At 39.0% G+C, this 24715-nt stretch overlaps 1 protein-coding gene across 8 annotated transcripts in view; it reads left to right on the forward strand.

Moving 5' to 3' along the window:
• The window catches only part of ATG7 (autophagy related 7), a 289420-nt gene that overhangs the window by 175775 nt on the left and 88930 nt on the right, over positions 1 to 24715 (forward strand). For 7 of the 8 annotated variants that reach the window (XM_037050611.1, XM_037050601.1, XM_037050656.1 and 4 more), the window contains one exon: positions 3545 to 3667. The exons of the other annotated variant lie outside the window; for it this stretch is intronic. In XM_037050611.1, the coding sequence (XP_036906506.1) occupies positions 3545 to 3667 (123 nt within the window). The remainder of the gene's footprint in view (positions 1 to 3544; positions 3668 to 24715) is intronic. 8 annotated transcript variants of the gene reach the window in all.

Raw genomic sequence — 24715 nt, forward strand, 5'->3', positions numbered from 1 at the left:
TCCTAGGAAGACATACACAGGATCCAGAGACACACGAAAAGATGCTCAGTATCACTAGCTATCAGAGAGATGCAAATTAAAACCACAATGAAGTAACACCTCACACCAGTCAGAATGTCCATCATAAACAAAGCAACAAACAACAAGTGTTGGAGAGGTTGTGGAGAAAAGGGAACCTTCGTACACTGTTGGTGGGATTGCAGACTGGTACAACCACTATGGAAAACAGTTTGGAATTTTTCTTTCCCATTTCTTAGAAAACTAAAAATGGACCTGCCTTTTGACCCAGCAATTCCACTGCTAGGATTGTACCCTAAGAACCCTGAAACACCAACCCAAAAGAACCTATGCACCCCAATGTTCATAGCAGCACAATTTACAATAGCCAAGTGCTAGAAGCAACCTAGGTGCCCATCAGTAAATGAATGTATCAAAAAACTATGGTGCCCTGGCTGGCATAGCTCAGTGGATTGAGCGCGGGCCTGCGAACCAGACGATCATGGTTCGATTCCCAGTCAGGGCACATGCCTGGGTTGCAGGCCGGTTCCTTGCAGGCTAACTACCAGCAGGGGATGCACAAAAGGCAACCATACATTGATGTTTCTCTCCCTCTCTCCTTCCCCTCTAAAGATAAATAAATAAATAAAGTCTTTAAAAAAAAAAAAAACTATGGTACATTTACACAATGGAATACTATGCAGCATAAAGAAAGAAGGAGCTCCTTCCCTTTGCAACAGCATGGGTGGAACTGGAGAGCATTATGCTAAGTGAAATAAGCCAGGCAGTAAAAGACAAATACCATATGATCTCACCTTTAACAGGAAGCTAAACAACAAGACAAACAAGCAAGCAAGATATAACCAAAGACACTGAAATAGAGAACAGGCTTACAGTGACCAGAGGGGAGAGGGGAAGGAATTTCAGGGGAAAAGGAGAAGGGTTTGCAGAAACAAGTTATAAAGGACATAGGGACAATAACAATGGGGGGGGGGGGAACGGTTGGGAGTTGGGGAGGGTTGAGGGGGTGGGCTGAGTGCTGGGATGGGGGTAAAAGGCAGAAAACTGCTTGAACAACAATTGAAATAAAAAAATTTTCAAAGAATATTGAAAACAAGAAAGTCATAATTCCCCATCTCAAAAAAAGTATTTGAAAAAAAAAGTCTGAACAGTCTGAACTGGATTGAGTATTTTCATTTCTAAATGGAGAAACTATAATTTTTCCCTATTTTTTTTTGCTATTGCTTCTGCAACCTTTCTATGTGTAATTGATTTCTTGAACTTATCTTTAATGTCTAATATCTTTTCAGAACATTCATCTCTTTATTTCTTAACTCTGAAAGAATTTCTGAGGAATTTTGTTCACTGTTTGCTTTCTGCAATTCACAGTTCCTGTGATTAATGAATTTTTAAGTGTATGATAATCATATTTTTATCATTTTGAAGTACTCATATGTTCTTATATTGTTCTGTCAGGACTACTGGTCGTTTATTTAGTTATTTATTTACTTATTTAAATAATTTTTTTATTTAATTCTTGCTCAAGTACAGCTTTCTGTCTTATATTCCCAACCCTGCCCACCCCCCGCCCCCCCTCCTTGCTGTCCTTTTATATTTTGATCCTTTTATTGAAGGACAACATGCATACAAAAAAGTGCTTGATGGTTTTTCAAAGTACACCTTTGTTACCAGCACCCCTGGCCCTCCCTTGTACCCTCTTTCAATTACAGTCCCTCCCTGGTTAACTACTCTCCTTTTTCTAACATCATAGATTTCATCTGGCTTGTTTTCTAAACATTATATAAATGTAATCATATAGTATTGGGCAGGCCAAAAAGTCTGTTTAGTTTTGCCATAAAATAAAAGACACATTTTTCATTTTCACCAGTAATTGATTATTTTGAGTAAGTTGGCTATCTCCCATTGTTGGCTTCTACTGGGTAGAGACCAGGGGTGCTGCCTTACATCTTCCAATGCATAAGACAGCCCCACAGCAAAGAATTATTTGGCTAAAATATCCGTATTACTTTGCAAACTAAGTTACTTACTTTTGACATGTTCTAATCATCACAGCACCTTCTGCACAAATCTTTTTTTTTTTTTTGCATTTCAGTTGTGTTTTTACTTATCTTGAAATAATAGAGTATAATACTCCAAAAATGTTGCATATCTTCTTTCATCTTCAGTATTAAAATGGCTGAACAAAAATTCACCAATTTTGATTAGTTTTTTTAATTCATGCTGATTTGACAACTGTCACAATACAATCTAACAAGATTGTTCTGAATGAAGTTAAAAACAACTAAGCACTAATAGAGCCATCGCATGCAAGAAACTAAACAAGCTTTTTGGCCAACCCAATATATATTGCTTCTCCCTTTTGTTTAACATTATGTTTATGAGAATTGTCCATGTTGTTGCATATGATTATATTTATTTTCATTGCTATACAGTGTTCCACTAAATGAATAAACCAGTTTCTACTTGGGGTTATCATGAATAGCACTACTGTGGGCACTTTTGTTTGGGTCTTCTGGTGCACACATGTACACACTTTTTGTTGGAGATGTATGTGTGTATATGTATCAAACAATTATATATACAGTTGTTAATCATAGAGCATATACGTGTTAAACCTCTAGAGTTGTTGCCTCATTTTGTACTCATATGAGAGTGCTGGTTGTTACACATCTTTGCCAGTACTTGGTATTTGCTGTCTTTCCCATTTTAGTCATGCTGGTAGGTATAAAGCAGTATTTCACTGTGGTTTTAGTTTTTATTTCCATGATCACTTGTTGACCATTTGGGTTTCCTCTTTTGTGATGCACCTGGTGAAATTTAGTTATACATTTAAAAAACAAATTTTTAATACAATTGGCTAGCAAGTAGGTCACATTTCTCATCCTTCTGCCCCTTACCTTTCCCTGTATAAAAATGTTTTTCTTGGCTCTTCTCTTACTTGTTATTTTTTTCTAACAAATTAATTTTAAAATTAGTAACCCCAACTCTTCTAGAATTTTTAGTGAATTTACATGTTTTATTTAAGAAAAATAAAATGACATTTTATTTTATTTAAAAAAAATAAAATTTTATTTTAAAAAATGTCATTCAAATTAGAAGATAGTCCTGACAAATGTGGCTCAGTGGATTAGCACTGGCCTGCACACCGAAAGGTTGCTGGTTCCATTCCCAATCAGAGCACATGCCTGGGTTGCAGGCCAGGTCCCCAGAACAGGGTGTGAAAGAGGCAACTGATCTCTTGCACACCGATGTTTCTCTCCCTCTCTTTCATTCTCCCTTCCCCTGTCTCTAAAAGTAAATAAATAAAATATTTTTAATTGGAAGATAATACTGTCATTCTAAGAAAGAAGAAAGTGATAAAGAAGAAAGCTAAAAACTTAGCTCTCCTAGTTTTTTGCCCAACAGATTGATTATCCCCTTATTTAACACTAGTTTTTGTTTTTGACGGGTGCTTATTAAAAGTGAAAATCTTTTAATATGCATTTGAAATCTACGGCCCCTTTTGAAAAATGTAAATGTTTTACAGGTTCTTGATCAATATGAACGGGAAGGATTTCATTTCCTGGCGAAGGTGTTTAATTCTTCACATTCCTTCTTAGAAGACTTGACTGGTCTTACATTGCTGCACCAAGAGACCCAAGCTGCTGAGGTGAGAGTAAAACAAGCTTTATGTACTGAGCACTGGTCTGTTTGAAACCTGTTTGATATTCAAATTTACAGAAAAAGAAGGAAGCAGTTAATTACGATTTTTTCCCTTGGAACAAATCTTCTGCAATTGCTAGATGCTGATGTGTGCAGGTTGTTGTATAATAGATGTCCAATGCAAAAAAATTGCTAATCGAGGAAGTACAGGTTGTTGATTCCCAAGCACCTCTGTAGCCATTGCAGAGTTGACTGTAATGTCCGTTAGTCATAATACAATTCAGGGAAGCCATTGGACTCAAGCACTGTTTTTCAAAGAGAACACACCTGGCTTTTATTTCATAGCTCGATCAGTCTTCTTAGACCATTGAACCCCACCATGAAATGGCTTCCTCAGTTACAACCTAAGAGTTATATTTACCTTGTCAATTTGAATATTTTGCAGATCTTAATTTCCTGGGTCACTATAATCATAGTTTTTTTTTTAAGACTGGGAATTTTTAAAAAGTTATTTTGTTTTTCCAAATGCTCACCGTTCTTAGAAAAGGGTATGCTGTGTGTGGTGTGGATCTATTCGTGTCATTTGGCAAAATGGATAGTACCTCACTATGGTTGAATGAGATTAAATCAACATCCTTCTTTCTACCCTGGGTGAAAAGGCTCTAAGGAAAAATGTGCCCTATCACAGCACTTCCAGAAGCTACATAAGGAAAACTTTAAATGCCTGTGTCCTGCAAATTGCCAGTAGTCCTATTATCTGATTTATTGATTATCTCCCACCTCACCCCTTCACAGGGGTATATAATTCTCACCACTGGGGGAGGTCCCAGGGGTCAGTGAGTAGATGGTCGGGCCCAATACTAGACCAGCTGGTGGTGAAAAGTTTGCTGTTTGGGAGATAGGAGCTAGCACTGAGTATAGGAAAACCATGTGGAAATACCAGAGTCACATCTTTTGAAGCTTTCAGCAGACTGGGGTGAGAATCTTAAGCACACCCGAGCAGCAAGATGGTGTGCCTCTAGTTCTAGACTTACAGCTGAAACTGGTTCTTCTTTAACTTCCTTTGACTTTGATGTCCTGGGCATTCAACCAACACAGTCTTTCACTGATGACCAGTAGTTAGACCCATGAAGAGTCTCTTCGTTTCCAAAGATGAATGGCATCTCTGCAGGATTTTAAGAGACTTTCCGATTTTCCCCAGAACTTTGCCTGGGTTCCCAGAGAGGGTTCAGAACTTGATGTTGATCATAGCCACTGTTTTGTCTTTCGAGCAGCAGTGTACTGTCTGATGACAAGGGAAAAATAACATAGGTCTTTTCAGCCATGCAATCATTTGGCTAGTTGGTTGGGGGAATTTTTCCACCCAGCTAGAAATAATTCACATACTTTTCTTTGGTTGGCTAGAAGAAATGAAACTTGAAATTGACCCCATATTTCACTCTTTAAAACAGAGCAGATGTTAAAATAATGGGCACATTTCTTGATTAAACCTGGCTTGTTTTGCATTTTAGTTTGTCAAACATTAACAACCTTTTAAAAGACTCTGGAAGTATAAGAGAGCCATAATGAGTAAAGCAATGTGGGGCAGTGTGGGGCATGGTTTCATCCACAAGTCTGAGTGTTTTTTAAGTTTTCCTCAATTAAATTATATTTATAGTTTTGGAATCATAAGCCACATATCAAATTTTTGATTAGAGATGGTAAACTTGTTGGCATATGAGCCAGATATGGCTTGCAGGTGTATTTTGTTTGGCCTGCCCTGTGTATTAAATTCTGAATAAAGCCAACATTTTAAAATTATGAGTTTTACATAAAAATCAGAATTTTCCCATTTATAACTTCTTTGAAATATCAGATCTGGCAATGCCAGGCCTGCATTCCTAAATAGTGATGATTATCTGGAGCCAAGAATCAAACTGTATCAATAAATAATATATTTACTTGATATGAAATTTAAAGATATAAAAAATATTTTGTGTGGAAAGGAAATCTGCTAAACCTTTTTCTTACCACCCAGTTTTCTTAGTGGAGACAAAGACTATTTTTAGTTTCTTGCCTAAAGGTGTTCTTTTTTAACATATATATATATTTTTTTCAGTTACAGTTGACATCCAATATTACTTTATATTAGTTTCAGGTGTACAGCATAATTATATAATTTATGAACTGATCCCTCCGGCACCATACATAGTTATTAGAATGTTGTTGACTATATTCCCTATACTGTACTTTGCATCCCCATGACTGTTCTGTAACTACCAATTTGTACTTCTTAATCCCTTCATTTTTACCCAACCCCCCCAACCCCTCTCCCATCTGGCAACTCTTAGTTTTTTCTATGAGTCGATGAATCTGTGTCTGTTTTATTTGTTTATTTTTGTTTAGATTCTATATATAAGTGAAGTCATATGGTATTTAACTTTTTTTCCATCTGACTTTTCACTTAGCATTATACCCTCTAGGTTCATCCATGTTGTCACAAATGGTAAGATTTCATTCTTTTTTTTTTTTTTAAGATTATTTATTTATTTATTTATCTTTAGAGGGGAAGGAGAGAGGGAGAGAAACATCAATGTATGGTTGCCTTTTGTGCGTCCCCTGCTGGTAGTTAGCCTGCAAGGAACCGGCCTGCAACCCAGGCATGTGCCCTGACTGGGAATCGAACCATGATCGTCTGGTTCGCAGGCCCGCGCTCAATCCACCGAGCTACACCAGCCAGGGCAGATTTCGTTCTTTTTTATGACTGAGGAATATTCCATTGTATATATGCACCACTTCTCCTTTTCACTCATTTATGGATTGCTTCCATATCTTGGCTATTGTGAATAATGCTACAATGAACATAGGAGTGCATATATCTTTTAAATTAGTGTTTTGGGTTTCTTTGGCTATATTTCCAGGAGTGGAATTGCTGAGTCATAATGTAGTTCTCATTTTGATTTTTTGAGGAAACTCCATACTGTTTTCCACAGTGGCTGCACCAGTCTGTATTTCTACCAACAGTACATGAGGGTTCCCTTTTCTCTACATCCTTGCCAGCATTTGCTTGTTGATTTATTGATGATGGCCGTTCTTACAGATGTGAAGTGATATCTCATTGTGGTTTTAGTTTGCATTTCTCTGATGATTAGTGATGTTGAGCATCTTTTCATATGTCTATTGACCATCTGTATGTCCTCTTTGGAGAAGTGTCTATTTAGGGCCTCTCCCCATTTTTTAATTGGATTGCTTGGGATTTGGGATTTTATTTTTGTGTGTGGTTTTTTGGTGGTGGGGGGTTTGGTGATGAGTTGTATGAGGCCTTTATAAATTTTGGATATTAACCCCTTATCAGATGTCTCATTAGTGAATATCTTCTCTCATTTTGTAGGTTGTCTTTTCTAGTTTTATGTAGTCTACTTTTTAAATTTTTTCTTTTGTTTCCCTTACCCAAGGACATATATGAGAAAAAATATTGCTATGAAAATTTCAGAGATTTACTGCATATGTTTTATGTTTTTGCATTTTACATTTAAGTCTCTAATCTATTTTTAGTTTATTCTTGTAGATGGTGTAAGAAAGTGGTCTAGTTTCTCTTTTTGTTGCATATATCTGTCTAATTTTCACAACATCATTTATTGGATAGACTGTCTTTACCCCATCGTATGTACTTGCCTCCTTTGTCATGGATTGATTGACCATGTAGGTGTGGGTTTCTTTCTGGGCTCTCTATCTTGTTCCCAAAGGTATTCTTTAGGTGATGTTCCCATTTAGATGATGCTTTTCATTTGATGATGCTTATAGTTTTTGGTATTTATAGACCCTGTTTTAGAACAAGATCATTACTTTTCTTAAAAAGCTATTAATAGGACTGTATTTGAAGATAATGCTCACCAGAGGACCTCATAACAACAAAAATCATTATCCTATCCACATTAATTTGCAGTACTGTGAAAAATATGTGTGTGCATATAAATAAATGTTTGTCAAAAAATATACATGTATCAGTTTAGTGTTTTGATTTCTGTATTTGATGCCACGTGCATTTGTAAATGTTTAATAATAAAAATACAAAAGTCTGCATCCCATATAGAAAGGTCCCAACTTATTTCTTTTAGCAACACAGTGAAGAATGCCCAATGAATTCTCATCTTAGGCTGTTTTGGGGCATCAACATTGGATTCAATGAGATAATTATATGTGATAGAATTATTTTATACACTATTTATAACATATATATTTGTAGAGATACTGTTTTTTAAAAAAAGAACTACTGAACATCTTTTGAAAATTTGATAGCAGGGTACTGTGCTGATGAATACAGAAGTTAATGAGGCAAGCTCATGGTCTAGTGTGAGAAACAGACACGTAAATAGGGCACTCTGATATTGTTACAAATGTTTTAGTAATTTATACATTAATTGCCGAGAGAGCAGTTACTTCTGTCTGGGGGAGTAAGGATGTCAAGGAAAGCTTCATACAGGAAGGAAAAACATTCCAGTTAGGTCTATAAAATTAATGAATTAATTATTTTCATTGAGGTGTAATTGACATGTAACATTATATTACTTTCAGGTGTTCAGTATAATGACTTACTATTTGTACATACTGCAAAATGATCACCGCAATAAGTGTAGGTAACATCCATCACCAGTTAGTTTTAAAGGTTGAGTAAGCTATCATTAAAAATAAAAGATGGATATGGGCAGGAAAAGAGTAGGGAAGTCAGGGAGAGCATTCTAGGCCGAATAAAAGAAGTCTCAGAGGCCAAGTCTTTAGTGTGTTACTCATAATCATGAGCATGTAGCTGGAGCCAGAGTTTCCTGAAATAAGATAAGGGTTTTTTAAATAACAGTTTTATTGAATTATAATTTGCATACTATGAAGTTCACCCTTTTAAAATGTACAATTTAGTGGGCTTTTTTAGTATGTTCACAGAGTTATGCTACTTATTGCTACTACTAAGTTTAGAACATTTTCATCACACCCGAAAGAAACTCTGTAGCCATTAAGCAGTGACTCCTCATCCCCTTCCTTCTGGGCCTGGCAACCACTACTCCACTTTTTTGTCACTATAGACTTACCTTTTCTGGACATGTCGTGTAAATGGAGTCTCACAACTTGTGGCCTTTTCTGTCTGGCACCTTTAACTTAGCATGGTGTTTTCAAGGTTCATCCATGTTACAGCAAGATAATTCTCTTTTAGTTTAAAGAGGAGAACTTGTGATGCTATTAAATTTTCTCATATTGTTTAATACCGCTGGTCTGTCTCCCAAATTATAGTCCCTTTATGGAGGAATGCATAACTGATCCTACTAGAGACTGCAGATCTACTTATTTTCATAGAAAAGGGCACAGAGGTATTGAATTGGAAGATATTTTATTTGTTTGTTTATTTTTGAGAGAGAAACATTGACTTGTCGTTCCATTTCTTTATGCATTCATTGGTTAATTCTTATATGTGTCATGACCAGAGATTGAACCTGCAACATTGGTATATCAGAACAGCACTCCAAGCAACTAAGCTACCCAGTCAGAGCTTGGAAGATATATTTAAGACAGAATCATCTAGATCTATGCAACCCATTTTTTTTGCACCCATCCCTCTTCCATGATTCAAAAACAATTGCCATTATTTCAGTCTAGGTTACTAGTGTAATAACACTGCTGTTGAGATTGGCAGACAAATCACCAGGTCAGTTTGCGTTGCAGGAGGGCTTGAAGTGCAGGGACTGGGCATGTGGTGGAAGGAGTTGCCAGACTTACCAAGATGAGTTTGTTTTGGGTAATGATGATTTTGTAATGGAATAAATGAGCAAAAATGGATGATATTAGAGATAGGGTGGAGATAGAGCTTAGAAAACAAAAACAGAACTGGTAGATTGATTTTGCAGACAAAGGAAAATTATCCTGCTTCATTTAGTGAGATGAGGAGAAGCTGCTGAGCTAAGGTCCAAAAAAAATATTTAAATGAGAAATATGTATTGTAGATATTTACCTGGAACTATAGATTAAAAAGCATTTAAGCCTCATAAATGCTTTCTCTAATGTTATATTTCATAAAGTATAGGCATTGGACAGAGAACTCTTTGTAGTCCATGTAGCTGCCAAATTATAGTTACATTCTACCCATGAAATATTAGAAAGTCTCATAGAGGAAAAGGCCCACTCACCTTTTTACTCTCTTAAATATTACCATCTGAATAGGGAATTTTGTGTGAAGGTCTGACCATTACTTTCAAGACCCTTAGGGAGAATGGTTTTGGATATTTGGAGACTGAGCCCAGTTCCCTGTTGCTCCTAGACATCTGTTTATCCCAGTTGGAACCAAATAAATGACCTTAAAGTTGATTGGACAAGATGTCCAAGTCGGGGAGCTGGTGAAATACTCACCAAATGCTCTTTAAATTGCTGAATTTGTTAAAGAAGGACTCAGTCTAAATCAAGCATGGGAATGACTTAACCATGTTTTCACAAAATGGTTTACTGTGACTTGTCTGTTTTAGGGTTATTTATCAACTAACTACCAGTTCACATGTACTGATTTCATTCCAGCTCTGGGTTCAACTTCAACATTGTGCTGTGGGAAATGCCAAGTAATTTTCAAGTTCTGTCTAACTAGAGAGAAAAGTCTGATTCATAAGAGAATTAATAAAGCTGTATTGGTATATACTTAAGAAATTCAAATTTCAAAATCCCATAATTCAGCTTCCCTGAACTACTTCCTTCTCATTCTTGACAGTTTGCAAGTTCCATGATTTCAGGACTAATTTTAGGCTATGTTTCCTTCTCTTGCCTTGACCGTATTATCAATATTTCATGTTGTATCATATTGTTATGTTTTCAGGATTGTAGTTATAGCACTCTTTTAATATAATTGTAGAATTAGGGATTAATGAAAGATCATTTAAAAAGAAAGTTTAGCTCCAACTTTAACGTAGGATGTAAAATCATGAACAGGCTGGCAGAAATGAACAAGGCTGAGCCCATGGCTTGATTCTGATTTAAAACTCATATTCTGACTCATCTACTACAGAATTCAGGATTGTAGAAAATAAAGTGCCCGTTTTTCTCATAGCAAGAAAGTCATAAGAAAAACATTATAGTCATGTGATATGACTTCATTGGCATGACAATTTACTATTCGGCAAAGTAAATAGCTCAATTAACAAATGTTTCTGCTGGGCCTTTTGCACTTACACTGAGTTTTTGGCCTCTCCCACTCACAGCTGGTTTTGATTTGGTTCCTGTGGATTATTTGTTTTGTTTTCTTTTGTATTTAACAACAGTCAGATATTTATGCACAGCTTCATCAAGAGCCTCTGATGACAAATAGCCTTTGGAGGCCAGTAGAAGCTGTGGGAAACCCCGTGTCAGCACTTAGACCTGTTTCCAATGGAGAGGAATTGCTCTGGGGACTGACCTGGCCTGCTGGTTAGTCCAGTTCTCTTTTCCCAGAGCCTTCTAGCCACGGTCCAGCCTGCACTGGCCCATCCTCAGCCTGTATCTTCCCTTGATTTTTCCTTATGAAGCAATCTGTCAAGACACAGCTTGGCCTTCTCTCCTAAGTGAGGGGGGAGGGGCAGAAACAACAGGCAGAAAGCCATTTAGTTCTTAGATTGGGAACTACAGACTAGTTTTTGAAATAAGGTTTGGCTATACCCCTGCAGAACTCACTTTATAAAATGAGTTCCTTTTATTTGCTGTCAGAGTTATCTACGTGGATTTGACATGTTTTGGTAAGTTGGTATTAGGGAAGGATTCCAGTTGGAGGACATGCATTGAAGTCTGGGCAGAGTTCCCCACCCTTAAGGAGTCTTGGATGGTATAATCCATTTGGAGGTCTGTGGGACAGAGAAGGGGAGAATCATAAATGCTAAAAGCAGCATTAAGACAGGAATATTAAGAAATAGAACATGAGAATTGTATTCTCCTTCAGTTTTAGTTCTTGTTCTGCTAGTGTTCTCATGAGTACTTGGGTGAATAATTTAAACATTTTGTGTATCAGTTTCCCCACTTATAATAAGAGGATTGAACCATATGTGAAATCCTTTTTAGCTCTAATAATTCAGTGATTTTGACTCAAATATACCCAGTATGACCAAAAAGTAAAAAGGTGGCTAATTCTTACATCAAAAAATGTTTTAAAATGACTGACTGGTGTGCTTCAGTGGGTTGGGCATTGTCTCGCAGAGGGAAAGGTCGCCAGTTAGATTTCTGGTCAGGGCATATGCCTGAGGCCAGGTCCCCAGTTGTGGGTGTGTGAGAGGCAACTGATTGATGTTTCTCTCCCTCTTTTTCTCCCTCCCTTCTCTTCTCTTTAAAAAGAAAGAAAGAAACCTATTTTTAAAGTTTTAAAATGGATCAGAGTGACTACTTTTTCTGCATTTTATAAATATTCTCTGGTATCTATCATATCTGGCTGCCATTGCTAGAAGCATTTTTGGTCACATTCTTTCGAGATTTAGAACTACTTTGAGCCTTAAAAAGAACATTTCTCATACTGTGTATTGGTTGTTGTGTGTATCAGTGTATATAAATCCAAAATGATGTAATCCAGCCAACTGACCTCATTCTCCAGACTTGGCAACCAAGACTTTTGGCTTCTTCGTAAACTCAAGTCTCACCTCACCATAATCAAGTACGTTCATAAAAATGAATGCCAAATCTTCCTTGTTTTAAGTAATGGCAGTATCCTTAGAATGTTGAATGTGTAGTAGGTGAAGAGTTTCTTTAAAAAGCAGCCATATGATACTATAACACACAGAATGAATGGGTAGCCTGAACTCTGGCCTGATCAGAAGGCCTGAGTTCATATCCTCATTCCAACAAATGGCTGAGACTGCTGCGTTCAAACGTATGGGTTGCGCAGGGCCAGACCATGTGCAGTGTCCCTATGTGAGACCTTGGGTCATTTCCTTAATTTCGTTGAACTTCGCTTTCTTCATTCGTAGAGTGGAATAAATAATTCCTGCTTCTTACAATTACTGTGAGCATTAAATAAGAAATCATCTTTCAAAAGAAAAGGTAGATAAATTAAACTACATCAAAACTTTGTGCTTCATATAGTTTTTTGCAAGTTATATATTTGATAAGGAACTGATATTCACAATATATTGGGAACTCTTGCAACTCAACAGTAAAAAAACATAATCCAATTTAAAAATGGCCTATGGCCCTAGCTGGTGTGGCTCTGTGGATTGAGTGCCAGCCTGTGAACCTAAGAGTTGCTAGTTCAATTCCCAGTCAGGGCACATGCCCGGGTTGCAGGCCAGGTCCCCAAATAGTGGGTGCATGAGAGGCAACCACACATTGATGTTTTCTCTCCCTCTCTTTATCCCTCCCTCTCTTTATCCCTCCCTTCACTTCTCTCTAAAAACAAATAAATAAAATATTTTTAGTGGGCAATGATTTTAAATAGACATCTCTAAAAGTTATACAAATACCCAGTAAGTACAAGAAAAGATGCTCAACATCATTAGCCATTAGGGAAATCAAATCAAAACTACTGTGAGGTACCACTTCATACCCACTAACATGACTATAATCAAGAAAACAGACATTAAGTGTTGGAAAGGATATAGAGAAACTGGAACCCTCTTACACTGTTGGTGAGAATGTAAAATGGCACCGCCACTTTGGAAAACAGTCCAGCAGTTCCTTAAAAAGTTGAACACAGAGTTATCATATGGCTCAGAAATATTACCCCTAAATATATAACCAAGCAAAATGCAAACACATGTTCATTCAAAAATTTGTATACCAGTGTTCTTAACAGCATTGTTTATTCATAATAGCCAAAAAATAGAAACAACCCAGAGGTCTATCAAACTGATAAAGGAATCAACTATTATAAAATAAAGGGATATTATTTAGCAGTAAAAAAGGAAGAAGTACTGTTATGCACTTCAATGTGAATGAACCCTGCTAAGTGAAAGAAGCCAGTCACAAAAGGCCACATATTATAGGATTTCATATATAAGAAATTTCCAGAATTTTAAAATCCATAGAGTCAAAAAGCAGGTTGATGGTTGCCAGGGAGTGAGGGTGGGAGATTGGGGGAAAATAAGGAGTCACTACTTGTGAATAAGGGCCTCTTTCTGAGATGATGAAATGTTCAAATCTTGGCTTGTGGTAATGGTTATACAACTCGAAGATACTAAAATGTTGAATTATATACACTTTAAATGGGTGAGTTGCAAGGTATGTGAATTATATCCCAATAAAGATTATTTTTAAAGGAAGAAAAGAAAGCATGTAGCCCCGATGTACACACTGGGACTCTCTGTGCTTCCTCCTCTTTTCCTTGTCTCTCTCTGGCTCTCTGAGGGCAGTGATGATTTTTTGTCTGTGACAGGCTATCGGAGCATGCTAACCCATTGTTTGTATAGGTGACAATAATTTCTACCATTTTTATTGTGCCTCAGTGTTCAAAGCCTTAGCCTCTGCTCACCATTTCAACTCTTTCTCACACTGCAGATAGCCAGTAAGTACTGAGAGTGCTGAGGAAGGAGGGAGAATATGGAAGCGGGGCCACTGGCCAAGTGCCCCCCCTGGCAGGCTTCATAGAAGGAGAGAGAAAGTCAAAATGTCAGTTCCGGCCACAGAGACCCTCATGGAGTTGTTAGGGGAATTGACACACACACACAGATACACACAACACAATATGTGCACACACATCACATACACACTCACATGTTTTTCTGAACCATTTGAAAGCAAGTTTCATATACATTGACACTCCAACCTAAGTTTTTAATATAAAACTGTCCAGAATACAGACATTTTTCTATGTAAACAATACCATTGGTGTCACAGAACAATAAACAATAATTCCACATCACCTAAAGTCCAGCACGCATTCAAATTTTCCCAATAGTACACAGGATTTTAAAGGGACGTTTTAAACTGTAGTTTGCTTTTTACTCAAGTTTACAACTTAAACCTATAAAGTTTTTTTAAATAATAATTAAGTATCACTCACTTGCATATAAATCTGGGCATATGTATTAAGCTCTTAACACCCTCCTCTCTACATAGGGAGACTTGGTTATCCTTTTTGGCAGTGTACCCCAGAGATCCTGCTGTCCAGGCAAGTCTCTTCTAGCCCTGAGCAGTGGTTCCTGCCTCCACTCCCCCAGGAGTCCCCATGTCTGAGGGTTTTGAGGAGGTAGGGATGGGACTGGGAAGGCTATTTTCCATATTTTTAAAAGGCTAACAGAAATAAAACAAGCCCTGGCTGGTGTAGCTCAGTGGATTGAGCTCGGGCCTGCGAACCATACGATCGCGGTTCAGTTCCCAGTCAGGGCACATGCCTGTGTTGCAGGCCAGTTCCCAGCAGGGGACTCACGAGAGGCAACCATACATTGATATTTCTCTCCTTCTCTCCTTCCCTTCCCCTCTAAAGATAAATAAATAAAATCTTTATAAAAAAAGAAATAAAACATTTATGACGTTGGGGTTCCATTGACCAACTAAACTATCAAGTTGTTTTTTTGTTTATTTGTCAGAAGCTCTGATTGGCAGTTATGTATGCCTTTGAATTAGAAAAACGATAAGATAAAGTAGTGCCTTTTGTTGGGTGGGAGAGGTGTTTCTGACATCTAGTCCTATAAGAAAGATAGTGGGGAGCCTGGCTGGTGTAGCTCAGTGGATTAGCACAGGCCTGCGAAACAAAGGATTGTGGTTTGATTCCCAGTCAGGGCACATGCCTGGGTTGCAGGCCAGTTCCCAGCAGGGGACTCACGAGAGGCAACCATACATTGATATTTCTCTCCCTCTCTCCTTCCCTTCCCCTCTAAAGATAAATTAATAAAATCTTTAAAAAAGAAAGAAAGAAAGGTAGTGGGGATTAGGAAGTGTGAGCTACCAGCCCTGATTTCCTGACTGCATCAGCAGCAGAGGGTTCCAGGGAGGTGTTCTTGAATCTTGTCCTGTGGCCATTATTTTAGGGGCTGTATTTTTACAGCTGACCCTTCTCACTTGCAAACAGAACAGCTGCCATGTGTTGAATTTGGGGGTTGTCCATGTTTTGATAATGTAAAATTAAGTTGATTTTTTGGTTCCGAAACCTTACTGTTGCTTCATCTTGTTTCTCTATTAGCTGTGGGAGAGCAGGGAGGGAAGGGGATATGAAATATTCTAAGATACATATATGTACTTACTTATTTTGATTCTCACCCGAGGATATATTTATTGATTTTAGAGAAGAAGGGAGGGAAAGGGAGAGAGAGAGGAAGAGACATATTTCAGTTACCTCCTATATGTACCCTGACTGGGGATCAAACCTGCAACCCAGGTACATGTCCTGACCAGGAATCAAACCTATAACCTTTATGTGCATAGGATGGTGCTCCAACCAACTGAGCCACCTGGTCAGGGCTGAGTTGTATTTTTAAATTAAATATTGTCAGGTTCAACCATAACTTCTATTAGTCCATCACTACTAATTAACTCCTTGCCAAGTTCATGATGGTGTGGGGATTCAAAGAGTTACAAGCCAGGCCTTCAGGAGACAGACATGGCATAATTAGGGGGATAGGATGGAAAAGTAACTGAGACTGTGGGGCACTGGGTGTGTCAGAGAGCTGAATGCATGGTACAGTCCTGCAGGATTTTAAGAGCATCAGATACAGAGAGAGGGCTCGAGGCAGGAGTTGGATTTTGAGCTGGACCCCCAAGGTTAGAACTCCAAGTATAAGAGAGGAGAGAAGGCATTCCAGAAAGGCCCATGACATAGAAGCATCCAAGATCTCTGGTAAAAAGTGTTAGGAAGGGGTATAGCAACCAATATTGATTACATCTGTATTTTTATGAAACTTTTGAACCTAGCCTTTGGATGCCCACAACAGTCTTTTATCAGATGGCTACTACCCCATTTTATGGATGAGGCTGTCAAGGCTCAAAGAATTGAATTGATTTGCTAAGTTGACTGGACATTGTTAAACTTAGCTGTGCTGTGTTCATCTACATCTTGAGGTTTACTTCATAAACCTGTATTTGTTCTCCTTTATTGAGACTACCTCTCCTTTCAGATTGAGCAGTTTAACAAAGCCCTTTTGCTTTTTGTCTGTTTCCTTATGCCTGCATTCTTGGATAGCATGGTTTATTTCACTGTACCATCCTGGGGACTGGTCAGCCAGCATCACTGTGCTTTCTTACTGCTTTAAGAATAGATTGGCTTCTAATAAAATCTGTGGGAATGAAGTTTTTATTCAGTTGTGATTCCAGTTTGGGCTATATAACAAAGAATATAGGTTGGAATCATCTTTATATAGATTATAGATACAGATACAGATATAGTTAGATAGAGGTCAAGATCTCCTGGGGTACCTGTGCATTGTTTCTGTAGGTCAGTGTTTTCCAACCTTTTTTCCATTATCACCTTTCCTAAAGAGAAAGTTTTATTAATTTTAAACTTTAAAAGTGAAAAGGTTGATGGTCTTTTAGGTATATAATAATATCATTATGCTTTTAATTTGCATTTTCCTGATTATCAATGAGGTTAGACAGCTTATATTTATATTTATTTGAATTCCTTTTCCCTGATGGTTTGTTTCTGTACTTCAACTCTGAAAATCCTTGTATGAGCTGCTTATGTAACCCTCATTCAAAGAAAACATAATAGAATGACCTAGTTATTTATTTGAAAAATAACTAGGATCCCACAGACCTGTATTCTAAGCCCAGATGAGCTGTTCAGCCTTGGCAGAGTCCTGTCTATGCCTCTGGTCCTCAGTGTCCTCATTTGTTAAATAAAGATATTGGTCAGGTTGAAGCAGTGGTTCTCAGTCTGGCTGCCTATTAGAATTTTACCTGGGGTGCTTTCTAAAAATACTGATGCTTAGACCACACTTCCACCAGAAATTTGATTCTGTTGGCTTAGAGCTTTTTATAGCTTTTCTAACCTAATATTCCATAATAGTGATAGAGTATTTTTAATACCTGGGTTTCATGATTTTGATCGTCCCACTTGTGTGCACCCTAAATTAAATATGGCAGAGGGTTATTTTCTATCTTTGGAAATGAGTTATAAAAAGGAGTAAAATCCCGAATTTAGTCCACAGAGGAAACACGATATCAACAATAGAAATATGTTTTGTAGCTGATTTACTTTCAGCCTTAACAGGGTTTCCTTTCATTGACAGCTGTCATGACAAAATGCACATCCAATGACAATATTAAGAACTCATAAATGAGCCTTAGAAGGAATGAGGCACATGTCAGGTGAGGGCCCAGCACAAGTCTTGAGAAGGCTGAATTCATGAATTCCTGACAGTGAACCTCCCACTGTAAGATTCTGTCCCATGGTTAAAAGCCTTACCTGCAATTCCAGTTGGGGAGGGGGCTTCCCTGGACTGGACCATGGATGAGGCCATCCCTGGGGCTGGGGAAAGGCACCATAAGAAAGCATATACCATTCCATGTGTGTCTTTGTATTTCTAAAAGTCTCCATAATGAAAAGTTGTTTTTTTCTCCTGACATTGGGTCAGCAGTACCCACCTGCCACTCACCTGCCACTCAGTATGTAATCAGTATCTGACAATTGTGTGGCACTTGTATTTTTCAGAATGGGTTTACTTGCATTTACTCCATTGATCATCATAGCTATCATATTTGATAAAAAGCCTTTGTAGCTTTTTAGACCCTGGCTATGATAGAAAAAAACAAAAGTTCAAACTGGGTTTAACATAAATGAGGAATTTGTAACCGAGCCATGATATCCTGGCCCCAAGGATTCTAGGTTTGGGTTGGGGAGTGTTTAATGTCATGTCCGTCTTTTTCTTCATTGCTCATCTTTGTTTTCTTTTTGTTGATGTCATTCTCTCTCATTGTGAACAGTTTCTCTGGCCCCCGCCCCATGTAGCAAAAAACATGGCCTCAGTTAGTTCCACAATCTCTTCCCTTAAGAGCATGTTCCCCAGTGTCTCCAAAAGGAAAACCCAGGACACAGACTGTGATTGACTAGGTCTGAGTCACATGTCTTCTCTAGGCTACTTGTAGTAGACAGGGATGGGCTGTCATGATCGGCCAACTTGGACTACAGGCAGGGTGTGGTGATTGGCAGCCTCCCTTAGAACCATGTGCTTGTGAGATGGGCACAGTCCAGCCCAAAGGAGAAGGGATTGATGTGGGTGAATGGGTGCTGGGCGTAAGTATAGAAGTCTTTTCTAAGTCCAGTCTACTCTCAATTCTACTGTGTCTGTCCTTGGGCCTCATATACAGTTCTTTTCTATGAGCAATTTCAAATTAAGGACTTTAGTACAAATTTCAAAATTCTCATCCCCAGATTTGCCCCCAAGCTTGACTTACTCTCTGAATTTACCCCATCTTCTCACCTAACCACTGCTACCATAAAAGAACTCTTTACATTGAGTTCTTTAGTGAACTGGCTGCTCAGTCTACCTCACCCCTAACCACCAAAGGAAGAGTTTTCTCCAAGACTGAAACATACAGCTTCTCCACCAACAAGTGTCTTATTCTTGGTAAGAATCAGCTGTTCCTCCTTCCAAACACCCACACAGCATTATGAGGCCACACCTCTTACAGTGGGGAAGGGGAGTGCCCTGATCTCCTCTGCTGCCCAAGTATGGGCTGGGGAGCTAGGGACAGGAGGCCAGTGTGAGGCTTCATCTTTCAGCCCAGATGGTGATGGTCAGTAACAGTGTCACTGCCTTAGGACATGTGCGTTCAGTCTCCTCTGCAGTCTAAAAAATTACTTGCTATGCTGAAACTTGTTGATAAACTAAGATCTGTAATTAGGAACATAAGCTACACAAAACAGGCCTCAAACAAACGAACAGTTGTGGGGTATTACGGGCCCCTGTGGATTATTTGACTGAAGAAAAGGAGAGGGGGAAAGCTGGTTGCTGTTGAACAAATTGCTACCAGATGTAGATTTCAATAAACACCACACTGTTGTTCCCTTGCCCGAAGGTGCTATGAATTTCTTGAGGCAACAGAGCAATCAGTAAACTGGCAACTAGTCCAGCATGAATGGAGCCTCCTGGTGTTCCCTGGCCTGGATGTTTGTCCACAAAATGCAAAGCAGACCCTCGGTATAGGGGGCTATCTCCCCTACCTGACATTTTACAGGCGAGTAATGTACTTTCAAATGTACAGATCCCATGGAAATGTACAGCAACCAGATCCCATGGAAACTAAAAGAAGTGGGAACTGTAGTTAGAATATTGCAAAAAGAAAGCATCACTGAGAGGCTGCTTTAAGAGAAGAGGGATCAGTGGTTTTTCTTACAGAAGCTAATTCTAACAGCCATAGAACAAACCTGCTTTAGTCAACAAATACTTGAAAGTCTGCCCATGCCACATGAGGAAGAAAGCCCACTTTCCTTCCCCACCTTCATGAAACTCACAGTGAGAAGAAGGACACTGAAGTGGTAGTTACAAGTAATGGACGACTTTTCTGTATCCTGCCCTGTGTGAACTTGCAAAATAGGAGCTGCTTGTCTGCCTCTCCAACTGCTGCCACGGGCTGGCCAAAATATGAGCCTGAGAATTTGAGACTGAAGGTCCCAGAGCCATCTCAGTACTTTGCTATACCTTGAAGGAAGTGGAAAGGAGAGAGATCAAAATTGAGAGAGGGAAGGGGGGAAAGTACAATCAATTTTAGTTCAGTACAAGCTTCTCTTCTTGCTTAGAACAGGGTGATTCTAGATACAGTGATTTCCCTGACCTTTCTCTTGGTTATGACTCTGTAATAAAAAGTCAAGTACCAAATGGATGGTTGGCCTAAATCCAACACATATGAATTCACGACTATGTGGTCCTCTAATTCCTTCTTCTCAATTAAATGTTCAGCTTCATGAGAGTAAGGATACCTTTCCCCCTTTGTATTCTCATTGACTAAGAGGTGCTTTGTTCATAAGTATTCAGAAAAGTATACATTTGTTGTATGGGAAGGAGTTTTACAAGAAAAAAACATGAGTTACTGAGAAAACACTTTTGTTTTGAAGTGTATGTAAAAGTTTAAGGGGTATGGGAGCTAATTGGAAGTCTGGAGTGGAAGTAAATTCAGCAACATCAGGTTGTATTTGGCCCTCAACTGAGGGCCGTCAACTGACTGGGAATTGAACCAGTGGCCCTTTGGTTCATAGGCCGGTGCTCAATCCACTGAGCCATACCAGCTAGGGCTAGCTAGAGGCAGTGTTCTTAACTACTGTTTTGTAGTGCCTCCCTTACACATTAGTTGTGCCTGCTTATAGCTAGTTGAATTCCTCTTCTGAATGATGTTCCAAAGGTTGTGGGTTTTATAGTTCCCCAAGCCTCTGTTCTCCAGACTTTTGCTTTAGTAGATCATCATGATCCATGGGTCCTACCTCTTCAGGTCAGAAATTCATTTAGCATGAAGGTTCTCAGGAACTAACTCCAAATAGCCAAAATCATAAGAGATTGATACTCTAGACTAGGCTATTTAATTTGTCATGTTTGTCACACCCACTATGTACATGGGGAAAGAGTTGGTAATCAGAAGATTTCATGATCGCCTCTTAGAGCTAGGATACCTCAAGTACTGAAGGGATCTCTTTTCTGGTGAGATCATCTTGCTAACTTCTAGAGTGGCAAAGATATCAACAAATTCTAGGCTCCCTCTATCTAAACTCCACATGGGCCCTGCTACCTACCATCTATGAACAATCTTTTAGAGTTATGTAGGTTTTTAGATTTTTTAATTAAAATATATCTCTCAAGATCACTCCTTGTCACTTTGATTAAAGGTAGAAATCTCCAGTCTCCTCAACTGCTTTTCTACAGCCTTTTCAGATGACTAACTTTCACACATTGCTGATGTCAGTTCTTACTATTCCATTATCTAAGGCTAACCTTATTTTCAAGATATGTGGAACCCTCAGTATATTCCCCCTCCCCACCATTTGTGTGGTAAATACAGTCATTATCACACCAGAAAATCTCAAATAAGTTTTTGGAAACCTGGGGAAAATATTCCTATGACCTTAATAGAAAGAAAAAAACTAATTTGGTACATTTAAAAACAAACCAAAACTTCTGAGTCTTTATCATGGAGGTCGTCTTTTGAAAAGGAGAGACCAGGTACAGGGACTTGATCAAATAGGAGTAAAGTAGACATTTGTAGGACATCTGAGCAGACAACTCCCAACAGAGGTGAACCCACAGGGAGATGACGGGCCTCTCGGCCTGAGGATTCCACTGGTACAGAGGGCCTCTGCCAGCAGATATGAATGTGGCTGCTGTGCTCTGGGTTTTCTGTACTCAGCCAGTGTTTATTGTTGGACTGTAAGTAACTGGGAAGCAGGCAGTAGATTTTACTGAAGTCTGATTCCAGCACCTGGCAAGAAAACTGACATACACAGAAAATACAATAAATATTTGTTTTGTAAAAAATGGATGAGATTCTGTTTATGTAAAACATCCAAAATAGGCAAATCTTTAGAGACATAAAGTAGATTAGTGGTTGCCAAGGGCTGGAGAGGTGAACGTATGGGTCAGGGGAGTTGGTGGGTAAGGGGATAACTGCTGGTGGTACTGGGTTTCTTTGGGACGGGAGGAAATGTTCTGGAATTGGATAGTGGTAATGGTCATACAACTCAGAATATACTCCAAACCACTGAAACACACCCTAGTAGGTGAATTATATGTTATGTGATTTATATCTCAATAAATTTAAACTGTATGAGAGGTGAAACTCATAAAAAGGCCCACTAGACATCACGCAAACTATATGGTGAGGAAGAGATTAGGAGCACCCTGAAAAACCATTCATTCATGCTAATACGATCTACTAGAATCCTTTGGAGTTAGCCCGTGAGGAATGGAGAACCAGTTAACTAGCTTGTTCACACAGGCTTCAGATCTGTAATAAAGACCATTTCAAAAATTGAGTTACCTTAGAGTTGAGAATTTGTTAGGGTTGGGGCAATGAGGTTTACGGAATAACATGGAAGAGATGAACTCTTTTTTGGAACACAACTATTGCAGGTGTTAGTGTTCAGACCCATTCTCTGTAGTATTTTTTATGCACAGTAACAGCTCCAAGTTATGACAGGATTCCACAACTCATCAACATTCACTAAGTGCCTACTGTATGCCAATTGCCAGTCCAAGGGAGAACCAATTCTTGTCTGCTGGAAGTGCACCATCTCCTGGGCTCCAGCAAATAAAGTGCCAGTCCAGTGGGGGACAGACCTACTTGCTGCTAAGCTGAGCAATCTGTTAAAACTCAGGAAGGATAGTGGAAGCAAATAACCCTCACTTTCTTACCAAGCGTGGAGTAACTACAGATCTCTCTGCCATGCCACCGTGAAACTGGAAGATCCCTTGTACAGTAAAAGGAGGAGTGGTCATTTTAATGTTGACAGGGCCGAGAGTTCTCTGGATTCCCAGGGGAGGAGAACGGACAGAGTCGTGGGCCTTCTTGCCATGTGGCCTAAGCACTGAATGTCCTAGAAGTGTGGAAAGCCCTGTCCACAAGCTTTACTAACTTTTTTCCTACATAGAAACAAGCCAAGAAGTTTCAGAGTAATCCAGAATCATCTTCACAAAAGATAATACTAGAAAACTCAGAGGGATAAAAAGATAAGCTTGTTAAGAAGAATATTTCCCAGCCATGGCTGTGCCTTTGAGCCAACAAAAGCAAAGCCTCAGTCATTATTTAATGAGCAAGAGAGAATAGCTAGGGAAGGGTGGAGAAGTAGGCAGAAGGAGGCTATTTAAAAGACCTTAAAGTGCTGCAGCTGTTTTGGCTAATTTTTCTCTGTTTCAGTGACGTTCCAAGCTCTTTGTCTTCTATGTGGGGTGAATTCATTTGGCGCTCTCTCATGAATCATCCTGCCCACAAATAACCATGGAGTAGCCCTCGTGAAAATAGACAATTCACGTTGCGTTGTGTGAATTGGCACTTGTGTGTCCCTTCCCTGGGTAGGCCGTGCTGTGTCTGCCCTGCCTGCCTCCGCCCTGCCTGCCTCCACACATGTCAGGGCTTCTAAGGTCTAAGCACACCCCAGTTTGTTCAGTGGAGTGTGGGGTGGTGCTCAGAAGACATCTGGAGTACAAAACTGAGCCAGGCAAGGAAGGCTGCCCCATCCTAAGTGTTTCTAGATTTGGTAGATATAACCTTCCTCACAAGGGTTTTGTGAGAATTACCTATGGAAAAATGGACCACATCAGAGGAAATTCTGTGTAAATAAATGTTACTATCATTTCCACGTGGATCTTGCCAAATGAGCATTTCCCATTAGATAGTATTTTCTTTACTATAAGGCCAGCAAATCTGATAAGCATTTTTATGTAAGATTTCCCTAGAGACGCTGAGGTCTTAAAGCTTAGACTACAATGGATATCTTTGTTTTTGCTGCCTAGCAAAATTTTCTTCACTAAAGAATATCATGATTTTACTCTAAGAAACCATCTGGGACCTCACTCTCATCCCATGACTTCTCTGGTGGAGTCGACCCTTACTTTTTTGGCTCAGGGGTGGAGTCTGTAACTGAGGCCCCAGACAGTCAGCAAGCACATCATATTTCCCTGGCCATAATGATTGGTTCAGAAATAGGCATATGACCCCATCATAACCAATGAGATTTGGTGAGACTTTAGCCAAGAGGCCTGGGACAGGGCTTAGAGCTTTGCCAGCATGAGCTGTGGGCTAGGGCAGCCTTCAGTGATATGAGTAGAGAGACAGTTTGAGCATGGACACCATACATGGGAGAGAGCCATGTCTAGCTGAGCTGAGAGAAGACGAGGACACTCACGGTGTTAGCCTCTGAGCCTTGAAGGCACCATTGTCCTGGTCTTTCTCGGTGTGTGAGCCAGTAAGCTCCCTTTTGGCTTGAGTAAATCAGGGTTATGTTTTCTGTCCCTTGTGCCAGGAGCTCTAACTCATTCAGGGCAGCATTTCATTCATACCCAGCATATAGCAGAGTACCTGGTGTATAGAGGAAGCTCAGTATATATTTATTACATAAATTCTCATTCAGTTGAACAGATGTTTATTGAATATTTATGAGGAACAAGGTATAAGCATACCTTACTTGATGATATTTTACAGTTGTTCCTCTTTTTTTTTTTCGCAAATTGAAGGT

This window comes from Sturnira hondurensis, unplaced genomic scaffold, assembly GCF_014824575.4.
Source record: "Sturnira hondurensis isolate 20B ecotype Veracruz unplaced genomic scaffold, ASM1482457v3 Scaffold0000867, whole genome shotgun sequence".
NCBI lineage: Eukaryota > Metazoa > Chordata > Mammalia > Chiroptera > Phyllostomidae > Sturnira > Sturnira hondurensis.